This window comes from Callorhinchus milii, unplaced genomic scaffold, assembly GCF_018977255.1.
Source record: "Callorhinchus milii isolate IMCB2004 unplaced genomic scaffold, IMCB_Cmil_1.0 Scaffold56, whole genome shotgun sequence".
NCBI classification, from domain to species: Eukaryota; Metazoa; Chordata; class Chondrichthyes; order Chimaeriformes; family Callorhinchidae; genus Callorhinchus; species Callorhinchus milii.
In genome coordinates, this window is record NW_024704797.1 from 205,944 (window position 1) to 221,772 (window position 15,829).

At 53.3% G+C, this 15,829-nt stretch overlaps 1 protein-coding gene across 5 annotated transcripts; it reads right to left on the minus strand.

The window, feature by feature from the left end:
- Positions 1-1,032: 1,032 nt before the first annotated feature.
- phf8 (PHD finger protein 8) lies at positions 1,033-15,767 on the minus strand. Of its 5 annotated transcripts, none has more exons than XM_042345534.1 (21): positions 15,573-15,767; positions 14,011-14,096; positions 13,386-13,503; positions 12,605-12,765; positions 12,086-12,227; positions 11,538-11,724; positions 11,278-11,440; positions 11,070-11,157; positions 10,770-10,876; positions 10,486-10,577; positions 10,267-10,356; positions 9,130-9,363; positions 7,834-7,955; positions 7,255-7,445; positions 6,635-6,720; positions 5,536-5,693; positions 4,665-5,044; positions 4,144-4,239; positions 3,428-3,537; positions 2,517-2,844; positions 1,033-1,483 (listed from the first exon to the last, which is right to left on the minus strand). In XM_042345534.1, the coding sequence occupies exons 1-21, from the start codon at positions 15,668-15,670 to the stop codon at positions 1,395-1,397; spliced, it is 3,126 nt and encodes a 1,041-aa protein (XP_042201468.1). In that variant the 5' UTR covers positions 15,671-15,767; the 3' UTR covers positions 1,033-1,394. The 5 variants fall into 5 exon arrangements, with proteins under 5 accessions (XP_042201468.1, XP_042201467.1, XP_042201466.1 ...); XM_042345533.1 differs by having other exon boundaries at positions 6,623-6,720; XM_042345532.1 differs by having other exon boundaries at positions 13,386-13,521.
- Between the last annotated feature and the right edge of the window lie 62 nt (positions 15,768-15,829).

Sequence of the window (15,829 nt, forward strand, 5' to 3'; positions counted from 1 at the left end):
CTCCGGGTAAAAAAAAAAAAAATCTCGTCTGGTCTCCCCTCTGGTTCTTTAGCCAATTATCTTAAATCTATGTCCTCTGGTTTCCGACCCATCTGCCAGAGGAAACAGTTTCTCCCTATCAGAACCGCTCATAATTGGGAACACCTCTATTAAATCTCCCCTCAATCTTCTCTGTTCCCAAGGAGAACAATCCCAGCCTCTCTATACTAATCTCTCCACACGACTGAAGTCCCTCATCCCTGGTATCATCCCGATAAAACTGTTCGAGATTAATAACTTGCCGCACCATAAAACAGTTACAAACTAATAACTTTTATGATTTTTTTCTGATTTTTTTTTACAAAAGAAAGAAACAAACAAACACAGAAAACAAAAAAAAGATCAGGGGGGAGTGGAGGGAGAGGGAAACAGCTTATAATCAGGGTTGGCCCAACCATTTGGCTGCTGTGGGCCGGATGCCCTATTTCAGAAACATTTACAGACTATGAAGGAAGGGGGTTGGGGGATGAAATCGACCCGTGGGCCGCATCCGGCCCATGGGCCGCCAGTTGGACCACCCTACCTTATATAATGAAACTTCTACTGAACAATGATATCACACAGAAACCCATCCCAGAGGGGGCTTTTGATGTTGACACTAGACTCTCCCTCCCTCCTGCTGACTGCCTCCCCTCCCAAAAGGGGTGGGGGTTTGGGTGGTGATTAGAACACCACTGTGGTTTCCCCCCCTCCCCCCACAAAGGGAGAGTAACAAGACTAAAGAATGGGCGAGTTGAGTTGTCAATGGGGGGGGGGGTTGTTGAGGTGTGGTCTGAATTTGATAGGAAGAGGGTGTGATAAAGCGGGGGGGGGGATCTCCTCAACCGCCCACTTGTTCCTTCTCCGGTGCGAAGTGTGGCCAGACTCGAACAGGGCGCGAGGAGACAAGTCTGAGATGGAGATGGGGAGGGAGGGTGGGAGGGAGGGAGTGGGGGAGTGAACTTGTGAGTGCGTGTGTGAGTGAGTGCGTGAACGAGCGAGTAAGTGGGTGAGGGAGCGAGTGAGTGAGCGAGCGAGTGAGCGAGAGCGTTAGTGAGTGAGTCAGATCACAACCAGTCTAGATTCTGAACATTGGAAAATGCAGACATGTATACACACACACACACATGTATATATATATATATATATATGCAAAAGCTCTCAATTTCTCTACTCTTACATCTGATACCCTCTATTTGTCCAAAATGGTGGGGAATGTGTGGGTGAGGGGTGGGAGGAAGCGAGGAGGGTGGGGAAGCGAGGGAGGGGTAGGAACGAGGAATGGAGGGGAGAGGAGCTGGATTCAAGAGGAAAATTCACTGTACAAGACATATACAAACACTCAAGTTCCCGACATGTAAAATAGAAAAATATTCTCAAAGCAAGAGCTTCCCGTTCCGATGGATCTTTAAGATTTTGCCCAGTCGCTGTTTGGCTGTTGCCAGCCCTTTCTTCGGACGTTTTCCTGGTGAGAGAGAGAGAGAGAGGGGGGGGGAGAGGAGGGAAAGAGAGAACATTTACCACCTACTCATTAATTGGTGCCTTTTTGTCTCTTTGATGTCTATCTTCCCTGTCCTTGGGCTGGGAATTAATGACGGTATAATTATAATACTACTACTGCTAATAATAATCCTGGCATTCGATACAGCACCTTATCACGTCTTTGAGATGTCTCAAAGCACTTCACAGACTATGTTGTAATAATAATAATAATCCTTGCATTTGGTATAGCGCTTTTCACGTCGGGAGGACGTCCCAAAGCGCTTCACAGAACACACTGTAAAGTGAATTGACTGTATATTTGTGGGCGAACGCGGCAGCCAATTGCGCACAGCAATGTCCCACAAACAGTCGTAGATTGAAAATGACCAATTTAATTATTGTTTTTTTTTTTGGAGGGATTATTATTAGGCATGTGGAGTAAGGAAACTTGCCCAAGGTTTCGCCCTCTGCCTGGAATTGAACTCAGGTCTCTCACTTGCAAAGCGAGTGCTCTAACCACTGAGCTATGTTGTAAAGTGTAGTGACTGTATGTTTTGTGGGCGAAACTTGGCAGCCAATTGTGCACAGCAGTGTCCCACACAGTCGTGGATTGAGAGACCAAATTGTTTTTTTATATATATTTATGGGATTATTACCCCCGGAAAAGAGATCCGCCAATTGACTATCAAACAGGTTCCTGCTGACTGCTGGGTGAACAGAGGCTCGTGCGTGTGTGTTTCTATGTGTGTATGTCTGTCTGTATCTGTACGTCTGTGTGTGTGTGCGTCTGTGTGTGTGCATGCGTCTGTGTGGAGTAAGGAAACTCGCCTAAGGTTTCACCCTGACCTGCCCGGCTGGGAATCAAACCCAGATCCTCTGGCCTGCGAGGCGACGGCTCTAACCACTGAGCTACAGGACTCCCCAAAGTCACTTCTCTCTCCCCCCCTCCTCTCCATAGTAAACGCTCCCCATCCCCCCACCTCCCCCCCCACCCCCCCTCGCGGGGAAGGACATACCTGCAGTGCACTTGGTCTCCCGCGAGTGCTCAGTTGGGGTCTGGCTACCCTGTGAGGATGAGGAGGCTCGACGTTGGGTGAGGAAGACCCCGGGAGCCATGGGTGTGGATCCGCGGCTGATCTGGGGCAGGCCGAAGGTGCTGGGACCTGCCGTGTACTCGTGGTCCAGCAGGCTTCCGCTGTACACCTCCTGCTTGGGCACCACCGCCGCCCCCTCCACCTCGGCCTCCGGCTCGGCCTCCGCCTCCACCTTCGCCTTCACTTTACTCGGCTCCTCCACCAGCGGCTTCTTCTTGTTGGGACATTTCTTCTGTGTTTTCTGCTGTTCCTGAGGCCCGGGGTGGACAAAGAGAGCAAGAGAGAGAGCACAGTCACTACACTTTAGTCATTCTGCGGAGTTAGGGCCTTGGGTCACAGGTAACAAGCTCCATTGGCTCCCCTTCCCCAGAGTTCCTTGTCCTCGCCCTCAAAGCCCTCCATGACCTGGCTCCTCCTCACCTCTGTAAACTGCTAATCCCATATCAACCTGTCCCCCCACTCCTCCCTCACCCCCCCCCTCCCTCCACATCCCCTGCTCAGTCAGGGCATGGTGGTCAGGCCTTCAGCCTCTCTGCCCCCATCCTCTGGAACTCCATCCCTCATTCCCTCCGCCTCGCTCCCACTCTTGCTCACCTCCTTCAAGGCCCGCCATCTCAAGACCCTCCTCTTCGATCGGGCCTTTGGCCACCTCCTGCCCCCTCCTGATCCCAACCCCAGCACGGGTCCAAATCCCTGACTGTCCAGCGCCGGGGGACGTGCTCGACGGCAGAGAGGAGGGAACGAGGGACCAGCAGGAGGCCCGGAGCTGGGTGGGGGAGGCGAGCGGATGGGGAAGGACAAGAGACGAGCAGGAGTCATAAGACGTGACCCACCTGTTGTGAGAGTTTGGCTGCAGCTGCCGCTAGCCCGGTCTCGATGGAAGCCACGCGTGTTCCCTCTCGTACCGGCCTCTCCTGCCGCGGGAGCGTGGGGGCCACACGAGCTGGTCACAGGGTGAGAGGCAGCCATTAGGGACACACTGAACCACCATCTTAATACATCTCCCCACATAGCATCAACAACAACTCGTGTTTGTATAGTGCCCTTCACATGGGGTAGCAATAATAATAATAATCCTGGCCTCGATCACATCTCCGAGACTCTCAAAAGTGCTTCCCAGGATACACTGTAAAGTGTAGTGACTGTGTGTTTTGTGGGCTTGGCAGCCAATTGCGCCCAGCGACGTCCCCACACAGTCATAGATTGAGTGACCACGTGAATATAATTTTTTTTAAAAGGGATTATTGGCCCCCAGAAAGCAATCCGTCCACCAATCGACTCACAAGTGGGTTCCTTTATAATAACCCTTGCAACTGATATAACAACAGTCATAATCACTGCATTTGACCCGGCGCCTGATCACGTCGTCGAGACGTCTCAAAGCGCTTCACAGGATACACTATAGAGTGTAGAGAAACCAGGTTCTTACTTACTGCTTAGGTAAACAGAGGCGGGTGTCTGTGTGTAGTAAGGAAACCTGCTAAACCTGATTTGATTCCCGGCCACTGGGAGTCCACAGAATTGTAAATGGAGCAATGAAGTTGAGTACCTTTCGGGTTCCAGGGGCTATCGTCACTCTCTCGCCTCTTCTTTGGCTGCAACCTCAAGGCTGGGTCATCCTCGTCAGACTCCAGGGAGGGATACACTGGGGGAGAAATGCAATGGTAATAATCCTCGCATTTGATGCGGTGCCTTCACACGTCTTCGAGACGTCTGAAAGCGCTTCACAGAATATACTGTACCATGTTTGTATGTTTTGTAGGCGAAACGCGGTAGCCTATTGCACACAGCAGCGTCCCACAAACAGTCGTGGATTGTGTGACCACATTATTATTTATTTTGAAGGGATTATTACCCCCAGAAAAGTGATCTGCCAATCGACTAACAACTAGGTTCCTACTTGCTGCTAAACAGAGGCGTGTGTGCGTGCGTGTGTGTGCGTGTGAGCGTGTGCAGTATGTAAACTTGCCCAACGTTTCATCCTGTCCCGCCCGACCGGGAATCGAACCCAGGTCCTCTCGCTTGCCTGCGAGCTACAGACTCCTACAAGATACTATTATTCTGATTTACCGTAGTCGGAGTCTTTGAAACAAGCCCCAAGACTCTCCTGATCGTCGAAGCTGTCGTTGTCGCTGGCCGTGCTGTGGTGGCTGTCAGCTCTCTGTCTCGGTTTCTGCACCGGAGTCGGTGTGGGTGTGGGCGCGGGAGTGGGAGTGGGCGCGGGAGTCGGTGCGGGAGTCTTTGCTGGAGGAGATCGCTTGCTGGCCCGCGCCACGTGCCGGCCTTTGCTCTTCTTGCCCTGGGCCTGGCTGCCAGTGGAGGTGGAGACGTTACGGTCCTGCCCGCTGGTCCACCAGGCCTGCAGGCTGGAGGCCGGAGAGGAGGGCAGGTTGGCCATGGACAGCATCCCCTGGATGGCCTCCTGTGTGCTGGGGGAGGCAGGCGGCTGGCTGCAGGGAACACAGGAACAGAAGAATCATGTTTATAATAATAATAATAATAATCCTGGAGTGTGACCCGGCGCCTCACCACGTCTTCGAGACGTCTCAAAGCGCTTCACAGGATATATACCGTAAAGTGTAGTGACTGTGTGTTTTGTGGACGAAACGCAGCAGCCAATTGCACACAGAGACGTCCCCACAAACAGTCGTGGATTGAGTGACCGCCTTATTATTATTATTTTTTTTTGATGGAATTATTACCCCCTGAAAATCGATCCGCCAATCGACTAACAAGCGGGTTCCGGCTTCGCTAGGTACGGAAACTTACCCAACGTTTCAATCAAACCCAGGTCTCTCGCTTGCGAGGCAAGCGCTCTAATCACTGAGCTACAGGACTTGTGCAGCCCGCGGACATTTCTCAAATAGGGCATTTGCCCTCAGCAGCCGAAAGGGTTAGTGACTGGTGGGGAGAGGGTGGAGTTATCAGGAGTTCTCTGTACCTCTGAGTGGCGTAGTCCAAGCCTCCCACTTCTTTACTGGCTTTCAGCAGGTCCAGTATTCCTCCTGAGCTACTTGTCCCCGCCATGTCTCCCGTTTTCACCCCATTCTTCACCTCAACATCCATCGCAAAGTTTTCATCCTCTGAAGAATCGTCCTCCTTTAACACGAGAGGAATAATAATAACCATAACAACAACAACAATATTCCTTGCCTTTGATTTTGAGGCAGAAAGCGCTGTTTGTTTCAAAGACAAATGAGATAGATTTCTGTTGGGAAATACTATCTGGGGGGGATACAGTATATAGTTTAGGACACAACATGTTAATAATAATAGCGCTTTATCACATCTTCAAAACGTCACAAAGCGCTTCACAGAATACACTGTAACGTGAATTGACTGTATATTTTGTGGGTGAAACCGGCAGCCAATTGCGCACAGCAGCGTCCCACACACAATCGTGGATTGAAGTGGCCAACTTATTATTATTATTTTTTTAAGGAGTTATTACCGCTGGAAAAGGGATCCACTAATCGACTAACAAGCGGGTTCCTACTTACTGCTGGGTAAACAGAGTCGTGTGTGTGGGCGTGGAGAAAGGAAACTTGCCCAACGTTTCACCCTGCCAGCCTACCTGCCTGCCAGCCCACCAACCAGCCTACTCACCTGCCAGCCTACCTACTAGGCTACCTACCTGCCTGCCTATCTATCTGCCAGACTACCAACCAGCCTGTTCACCTAGCAGCCTACCTACCTTCCAGCCTGCCTATTTATCTACCAGCCGACCTACCTATCAGCCATCCAGCTTACCTACTTCCAGCCAGACTACCTACCTGCCAGCCTACTTACCAGCCATCCAGCCTACCAGCCTGCCTGCCTACCTGCCAGCCATCCAGCCTACCTACCTAATAGCCATCCAGCCTAACTACCTAATAGCCATCCACCCTACCTACTAATAGCCAGCCAGCCTACCTACCTGCCAGCCGGACTACCTACCTGCCAGCCGGACTACCTGCCTGCCAGACTACCTAGTCGCCAGCCAGTGAGACTGCCTACTTACCTACCTGCCAGTCTGCCTGCCCACCTACCTGCCTACCCACCTCAATATCGAAGTCCACCTCTCCAGGCTCTCTCTTTCTCAACGGATCCTTACACGGCTTGGCTCTGGGCAAGCGACGTGGTAACTCTGTGTGCAGAGGAGCAGAGGGAAACAAATTTATACAATAATAACAATCCTTTAATTTGATCCAGAGCCTTATCACGTCGTCGATGCGTCTCAAAGCGCTTCACAGCATACACTGTAAATCGTAGTGACTGTGCGTTTTGTGGGCGAACCACAACAGCCCATCGCGCCCTGCGACATCCCCACAAACAGTCGTGGATTGAGTGACCACATTATTATTATTATTTTGAAGCGATTATTACCCCTGGAAAGCGATCCCCCAATCGACTAACAAATGGGTTCCTACTGCTGGGAACACAGGCGTGTGTGTGTCTGTGTACGTGTGTGTGTCTGTGTACGTGTGTGTGTCTGTGTGTGGAGCAAGGAAACTTGCCTAAGGTTTCACCCTATCCCTGCCTGGCCGGGAATTGAACCCAGGTCCTCTCGCTTGCCTGTGAGGCGAGGGGGTCTAAGCACTGAGCTGCAGGAGGGTAGGGAGTGAGCGAGGTTTAAGGCACTGAAAAGGGGAGCGGAGCAGGGGACGCTTGTCTCACTCACTCGGGGATTTTTTGCGTCCCGCCACCCCCCGCCGCTCCCGTTTGGGGGTCTCGTCGATCTGCAGGTCGTCATCGGAATCGTAGCTGTACTCATCCTTCAGGTTCCGTCTGCCCCCCTTCACCCCCTCCAGTATCCCCAGCAGTGGGGCAAACTTCCCCCTCCTGCTCCCTGGGACCTTCACACCTTTATTGCTGAGGGGGGTGGGGTGCGGGGGGGGGGGGAGAGACACAAGGCAAGTCATAGGTCAGACAGTAAAGAGAACAAGGTCACAGAACACACTCCAACCTCACAGTGCTCGCTCCCTCCCCCACACTGACACAGTCTACTCTAACCCCAACCCCCTGCCCTCACTCTCTCTCCCCCACCCCCATCGGGTCCGTGTTGGTGCTCCCTCCATCGCCCCCCCACACTGACGCTCTCCACTCTAACCCCATTCCCCGCCCACACTGACTACTCTTTAACCCCATTCCCCTGCTCTCTTTCCCCCCCCCCCACCTCTCTCTCTCTCTCCGCCCCACAGAGGGCAGGAGGGGAGGGGAGAGAGGGGGTAATGCGAGCGAGTGAGCGAGCGACACTTGCCTCATTATCTTGCCATTGGAAAGGATGAACCTGAGTTTGCTCTCGTCAAGCCCGACCGAGGCATCCATCGAGAGCTCCCCCTCCAAGCTGTCCATCTGTAGCTCAGAGCTGGACACGTCGTGCTGCGGAGACAAGGACCACATCAACAACAACGACGACAACACCACCACACGACATTTACACAACGACGACGACCTGTGATTACACGGCGTCCCACAGCATTTGACAGTGGCGGAGCACGAGGCTGGTGGGGGGGGTGCGGTGACCGTAAGCACTGGTCGAAGGGACATGCAGGAGGCTGGAGCCAGTCGAGCGGAGGCAGCGGGTTTGGGGGTTGGGGGGTAAGCAGGTCAGAGAGTTAGGGAGGTGCCAGGGCTGGTGTGATAGGGGTACGGAGTACAGTACACAGCGTCTTTCAGGTCAGGAGGACATACGTCCCCAGGTGCTGGACAGTCAGGGATGGGCACCCGAGCTGGTGGTTGGGATCAGGAGGGGTGGAGGGCGGGGGAGGGGTAGGAGGGGTGGAGGGCGGGGTAGGAGGGGTGGAGGGAGGGGAGGGGTAGGAGGGGTGGAGGGCGGGGTAGGAGGGGTGGAGGGAGGGGAGGGGTAGGAGGGTGATCGAAGGTGCGGTCGAAAAGGAGGGACTTGAGACGGACTTGAAGGAGGCCGAGGGAGGGAGGAGGTGAGACAGAGGGACTGCGGGATGGAGTTAACAAGGACAATAACAACAACAATAATAATACTTGCATTTGATAAAGCGCCTTATCACGCCTTCGAGACGTCTTAAAGCGCTTCACAGGATATGCTGTAAAGTGTAGTGACTGTGTGGTTTGTGAGCGAAACGCGGCAACCAATTGTGTACAACAGTGTCCCACAAACAGTCGTGGATTGTGTGACCACATTATTATTATTATTATTTATTTATTGGCAAGTGATCTGCCAATCGACTAACAAGCGGCTTCCTACTTACTGTTGGCAAACAGAGGAGTGGGTGTGGGTGTGTGGAGTAAGGAAACTTGCCTGGGTTTCGGTTTCGCCTGCCCGGGAATCGAACCCAGGTCCTCTCTCGCTTGCGAGGTGAGTGTTCTAGCCACTACACTACGGGACACCACAGAAACGTGCCCAAGGTTTTGCCCTGACCCAGCCGGCTAGCTGGGAATCGAACCCGGGTCTTCTCTCTCTTCTGAGGTGAGCGGGCGCGCAAACCACTACGCCACCGGGGCTCCACAAACGGGACGAAGGGACTGACGGACGAACTCAAAAACAAGTTGAGCGAGTGATGAAATCGCCACAAACCTTTTCTTTCTTGGGAGACTCCATTTTCTTGAGGGTTTGTTTCGTGTGCATCTCCAGCAGGTCCAGGTCAGGGGTGAGGATTTCACACACCTCCTTGGCCTTCTTGCCCTTCCTCTTACCCCGTTCCTTGACCTGGGACCCTCGCTTGCGGCCTGGTTTGGGCCCCGGGCTGGCCAACCCCGTGGTCTGGGGGCTTCTCAACACCCCCAAGCCCCCACCCGCCTTCCCTGCAGGCTAACAAGAGAAGCACTGCTAAAAACACACACCATCGATCAATCAATCAGTCAGCCAGCGAGCGAGAGACACTGCACCAACTTACAGTTAATAGTAATAAACCTTGCATTTGTTACAGCGCCTGATCATGCTGTAGAGACGTCTCAAAGCACTTCACAGGATACACTGTAAAGTGTACGAAATGCGGCAGCCAACTGAGCCCAGCGACGTCCTCACAAATAGTCGTGGCTTCAGTGACCACTTGGTTATTATATTTTTTGAAGACGGGATTACTACGCCGAGAAAGTGATCTGCCAATCGACTAACTGGGTTCCCAGTTACTGCTGGTGAAGGCATGCGTGTATGCAGTGAGGAAACTTGCCTACGGTTTTGCCTGACCCGCCCGGCCGGGAATCAAACCTAGGTCCTCTCGCTTGTGAGGCGAGCGCTCTAACCACTGAGCTACAGGACTCCAATATACTGTGGAGCGACTGTGTATTTTGTGGGCGAAACACAGCATCCAATTTGTTCAGAGACATCCCCGCACACAGCCGTGAAGCGAGCCAATTTTTTATGTCGCCCAGGACACCGGGAGAGTGAGCGAGACTCCCTGAGGTGGGGTGGGATGGGGGGGGGGTGTGGGGGGTGGCGGAGAGATCTTCAACATCCGCCCTGAACACAGCAGACGGGGAGTGAGTGAGGTTTAACGTCTCGTCCAAAGGACAGCGTCTCTGACAATGCAACGCTCTCTCTCTCTCTACCCCCCCCACAGCATCAGTTTAGACTATACCAGTTCTGATTCCCTGATGTGTGTGTCTGTGAGTGTGTGTGTGTGTGTGGGTGGGGGGGGGGCTCAAACCTACAACATCCTGCCTCAGAGGCGGGAGAGCAACTGAGTTGGGCTGATCAGATGCACAAACTCACTTCGACCAGCCGGATCTCCTTGGCCAAGTCTTTAATCAGCTGAGCCGTTCGAATACAGTCTGGAATCTCTTCCTCATGGTCCTTGACTACCTGAGAGACAGAGAGAGAGAGAGAAAGAGACTGACTGAGCCAGCTGACAAGTAATGGAGGCCAGAGAGAGAGAGAGAGAGAGAGACAGAGAGAGAGAGAGTGATTGAGCAACGCTAAACCGTAGTTTACCTCCTTCTTTGTCCAGGACCTGAAGGCCATGTTGAGAGCCTTGGCTCCATGCACCAGATAGGCCGCTGGGTGCCTCCCGTTCTCTCGTAGGCCTGATGGAGATGGGGGGGGAAAGCTATTAGATAATCTCCTCACTGTCTGAGGCTGGGCTGAGTTTCACAGTTACTCACGCACACAGCAGGTGACACACACACAGAGAGACACACACACCAATATAGACACACACACACACACGCACCAATACAGATAGCCCCCCCTCCCCCCATACAGACACACACACTTACCTCTGAAGGTGTCTAGTAGATGTTTGCCCACATACCAGCAAATGGTCTCGAAGTTGGGGAACTTGAAAAGATCGGCTGTGTTGAGGCGCTTCTCAATCTCGTACGCTCTGCGCGGACAGAGATAATAATAACATAACAACATAATAATCCTGGCATTTGGTACAACGCCTTATCACATCGTCGAGACGTCTCAAAGCGCTTCACAGGATACACTGGGTACAGTTACCCAGGTCCTCTGTACGGAGGGGGAATTCTCTGTACGGAGGGAGGTGGGGGGGAGGAGTCGAGCTCACAACTTACTTGAGTTGCATCTCGATGTTCAGACTGTGAAGGAAGTTGCCTCCGAACGCGATACAATCCACTGGTGTCAGGACACCATGTATCCAGCCTGTGGGGGACAAGGTGACAGTCTGTCTGTCGGTCTCTCAATACATCCTAGAATTCGGCCTATCCTGGCTCTGTGAGTGTGTAGTGTGTGTGCGCAGGGGGTATGAGGGGGGTAAGTTACCTGTGGGTATAAACAGCGTGTGACCCGCCTTCACTGAGCAGCGGTAACACTTGTCCACCTGGTCACCGAAAAACATCTCGTTCTGGTTGGACGAAGAGCTCCAGCATTCAAACAAGGCCAGGTTCGCATTGGTGGGTCTGATCAAGTAGAAAATCTTCTCGCCCTGCGAGGAGAGCGGGACGGAGAGAGAGTGAGACACACACAATCTCACACACGCACAGACAGACAGTCACAGGGAGGGAGGGGAGGGGACAGATTACCTTGAGGACGTGGTACCAGACTGACGTACCCCCGAAATCGATGTGGAAATCGGTGTAACTGTCTTTCACCCCCATCAGACAGTATTTCTGCACGCTCGGCCTCTCGAACACCGACTGCTCCGGCCACAGGTTCTCAACCCAGGACAGCTTCCTCACCAGCCTGGGCGTCTCCACCAGGTTAGACAGCCTGTAGACACACCAGGACTCCGTCACACCCAGAGTCAGCCATGCCCGCACCCAGACTCCATCCCTCCCTCACACCCAGGACAGCTACCTCACCAGCCTGGGCATCTCCACCAGGTCATATCACACCAGGACTCCATCACACCCAGAGTCAGTCACATCCTCTTAGTGGGTATCCAGTGAGGGTGGGTGTGTGTGTGGGGGGGTGGGGGGAGGAATGAGGGTAAATTCCTCTCTCGCCTTCTCTCTGAGACCAGGCTGATGACTTTTAATGATGGGTGTGTGCGTGTGGAGTGTGTGTATTTGTGTGTGTGTGTGGGGGGGGGGGGGGGGGGGGGGGGGAGCTGAGGGTGAATGTCTCTCACCTGCTCTCTGAGAACTCCAGGCTGATGACGTTTAACACCTTCTCTCTGCGGCTGCTCCTGTAGTACTTCACAAAGTCTCCCAGCTTCATCTTACAGTCAGCTTGTCTGGCCACATCAATCACATCAATGGTCCTGTCACCCCCTACAGCACACACACCACATAATACATTACTCTACCAAACCATACTGTCCCCTGTCACCAACACACACGCAATATAGTAATGGGATTGATGACACACACACACACACACACACAGCTATACATACGGAGAGACAGATACACACAAGTACAGACAGACGGGCAAACAGACACACAGATACAGACAAATAGACACAGAGAGAGCAAGACACACACACACACAGATAGACAGACAGCCAGACACAGTTGGACAGAAACTTGCCTGAGGTTTCGCCCCGTCCGGCTGGGAATCAAACCCAGGTCCTCTGGCTTGCGATGCGAGGGCTCTAACCACTACACTACAGGACATTGCGACGGCTGACACAGGGAGACAGACTGACCTACAAAATGCTCCACGTCACCGACGGTGAAGGATTGAGGGGGGATTGTCATCCCCAGCCCCTCTTTCCTGGTCACCAGGATGGGAACGCTGAAACTGTTCTCCTCCAGGTACTCCACCGTCAACTGGCTGCCAGCCGGCTTCAGGATCACCTCATCAGCACTGGGGGGGGAGAGAGAGCAGTGAGACACACACATACACTCCCCCACACAGACACACACACACATCAGCAATGGGGGGAGAGAGAGCAGTGAGACACACATAACACATACATAGATATATATATATATAGACAGACACACAAACACAGATACTCATGTAGACACATGCAAAGATACACACACAGACACCTACACACCACACACACTGACACAAACGAGCGAAAGAGTGAGTGAGTGAGTGAGTGAGTGAGTGAGTGAGTGAGTGAGTGAGTGAGTGAGTGAGTGAGTGAGTGAGTGAGTGAGTGAGTGAGTGAGTGAGTGAGTGAGTGAGTGAGTGAGTGAGTGAGTGAGTGAGTGAGTGAGTGAGTGAGTGAGTGAGTGAGTGAGTGAGTGAGTGAGTGAGTGAGTGAGTGAGTGAGTGAGGAGAGAGTGGGAGCCCCTCTGCTGTAGACCGGTGACACTGGCCAGGAGTAGAAAAGGAGACTTATTAGGAGCGAAGGAGCGAGTGAGAGAAGGAAAAGGAGCGAAGGAGGGAGCGAAGGAAGGAACAGAGGAGCGAGTGAAGGAGCACGTGTGGCTGTGGACAGGTGACACTGCCCGGCTCAGGGCTGCGACACTGACCTGGGGAAGGTCCGGCTCCTCAGTTCCCTGATGAAGGTCTGGCTCCCGGTCTGTACCGGCCTCGCTCGCTCATTGTTCTCCACCGGCTCCAGTTTGGCACAGTTTTTCCTCCTCCTCACTGAAAGGGCAATGGCACCAGTAACGGGGGCTCACAACAGCAGCTATAACAAGAACGCTAATCCTCCCGTTCGACCCGGCGCCCGATCGCGTCGCCGAGACGTCTCAAAGCGCTTCACGGGATATACGGTAAAGTGTCGCGACTGTATTTTTAATGGGTGAAACGCGGCCGCCAATTGCGCAATGATAATAAAAAAAAAATTGTTTGAAGGGATTATTAACCCCGGAAAGCGATCCACCAATCGACTAACAAGCGGGTTCCTACAGACTGCTGGGAAGCACAGCCGCGTGTGTGTGTGTGTGTGTGTGTAGTCAGGAAACTTCCCTAAGGTTTCGCCCTGTCCTGACCCACTCGGGAATTGAACCCAAGTCCTCTCACTTGCGAGCCTCGTGCTCCAACCACTGAGCTACGGGACTCGGTTTACGCTTCCAAACTGTCAGGGTTTGAGATGTCCTCCTGACGTGAATGCCCCCTTCCCACACAAAAAGGATTATTTTATGTACTTACTGACAGAGGGACCCTGTGTTTTCTCACAGTTCGGGCAGTGATAGAGATCGATATCAGCAGCTTTCTCCTCTTCCACCCCCACACAACTGCAAACACAACACAGGATTACCAACACACCAGAGAGGAGGACCCAACGACAGAGACTGAGAGACAGGAGCTGAAGGGAGGGACCGAGTGACCGCCAGTGAGATGGAGAGACTGAGACGACAGAGACAGAGAGATAAGGAGATAATGAGGAGACAGAGAGCGAGAGACATGGACAGAGACAGTGATGAGGAGGAAGGAGATGGAGAAACAGTGACAGGCAGTGAGGAGCAGATGGGGAGACAGTGAGCGAGAGGAGAGACATGGAGAAATTGCGGAAAAGACTGGGAGACAGACAGGCAGACAGTGAGGAGGAGAGAGAGGGGAGTTGATGGGGGGGAGAGGCTGTGAGACAGACAGAGAGGAGGAGAGACTGAGACACAAGAAGTTGCCGGCAAAAGAGGACTAAGGTCCATCTAGTTCGCCTTCCGCCATCCTCGCAGTCACTTTAACGTGTCCCAAACTATACACCGTATCCCCAGGTATTATTTCCTCACGGAAATCCATCTCATTTGTTCCTGAGACAAACGACATGGGGAGACAGAGACGATGAGGTGGGGAGAGACAGACAGACAGTCAGACAGTGAGGAGGAGGAGGAGGAGGAGGAGGGACACATGGGGAGACGGCGGAGAGTGAGAGAGACAGAAATAAGGAGATGGAGAGAGCGCGGAGAGATGACGAGGAGGGACAGTGGTGATGTCGAGACGACAAGGAGAGACAAGAGACACACAGACAGACAGTGCGATGGGAGAGAGTGAGAGATAGTGACGGAGGAGAAAGGAGAGAGACCTGGAGTTGGGGAAACGTGGAGGGAATGAGGAGGCAATGAGGGAGTGCGGAGGAGAGGCAGAGAGCGTGTGAGAGAGAGAGACAGAGACAGAGAAAAGAGAGTAAGAGTGTGAGAGTGAGAGACAGTGACAGAGAAATGAAGATGAGTGAGACAGAGAGAGAGAGAGAGAGAGAGAGAGGGAGTGTGTGAGAGAGAGAGAGACAGAGAGACAGAGAGAGAGTGACAGAGAGAAAGTGTCAGAGAGAGAGAGTGAAAAGGAGATGGAGAGAGTGAGACAGAGAGAGAAGGAGATGGAGATGAAGAGAGTGAGACAGAGAGAGAGAGAGGGAGTGAGAGAGAGAGAGAGTGATAGAGAGAAAGTGTCAGAGAGAGAGAGAGTGATAAGGAGATGAAGAGAGTGACACAGAGAGAGAGAGTGATAGAGAGAAAGTGTCAGAGAGAGAGAGTGAGAAGGAGATGGAGAGAGTGAGACAGAGAGGAGATGAAGAGAGAGAGGAGAGAGGAGAGAGTGAGAGAGACGGAGAGAGAGTGATAAGAGAGAGAGAGTGCGACAGAGAGAGAGAGAGAGAAGATGGAGCCGGTGTTGAGTTGCCCGACTCCCCCTCTCCCTCTCTCTCCCTCACACTCTCCCTCTCCCCCCCCCACAGACCCCCCCACCCCTCCCCCCCTCCCCCCCCGGGGGCGGACCTGCCGTGAAACCAGTCCTGACAGCCATCGCACTCGATCATGAAGCGCGTCACGTCGTAGGGAAGGCGACAGAGACAGTACACGGGCGCGGCCGCCATCTTCCCTCCCGCTCTGCCCACCGCGCGGCCGCCGCTCGGCTCCCGGCGGCACTTTCCGGCCGCCCCGGAAACAAAATAAGCCCTGCGCCCCCGCGCCCCCCCGGGCCGAACTCCCCGCCTCCCCGGGACCGGCAGCGCCATCCCCGTCCGACGGCGGCG

Bases quoted from the DNA above. Each gene is read 5' to 3' on its own strand.
- phf8 (XM_042345530.1), bottom strand. From the start codon at position 15,670: ATGGCGGCCGCGCCCGTGTACTGTCTCTGTCGCCTTCCCTACGACGTG. The intron at 12,766-13,385 runs GTCAGTGTCGCA...CTCCCCCCCCAG, and splicing joins AGGAGCCGGACCTTCCCCAG to TGCTGATGAGGTGATCCTGA. The intron at 10,578-10,769 runs GTAAGTGTGTGT...CATCTCCATCAG, and splicing joins TCTACTAGACACCTTCAGAG to GCCTACGAGAGAACGGGAGG.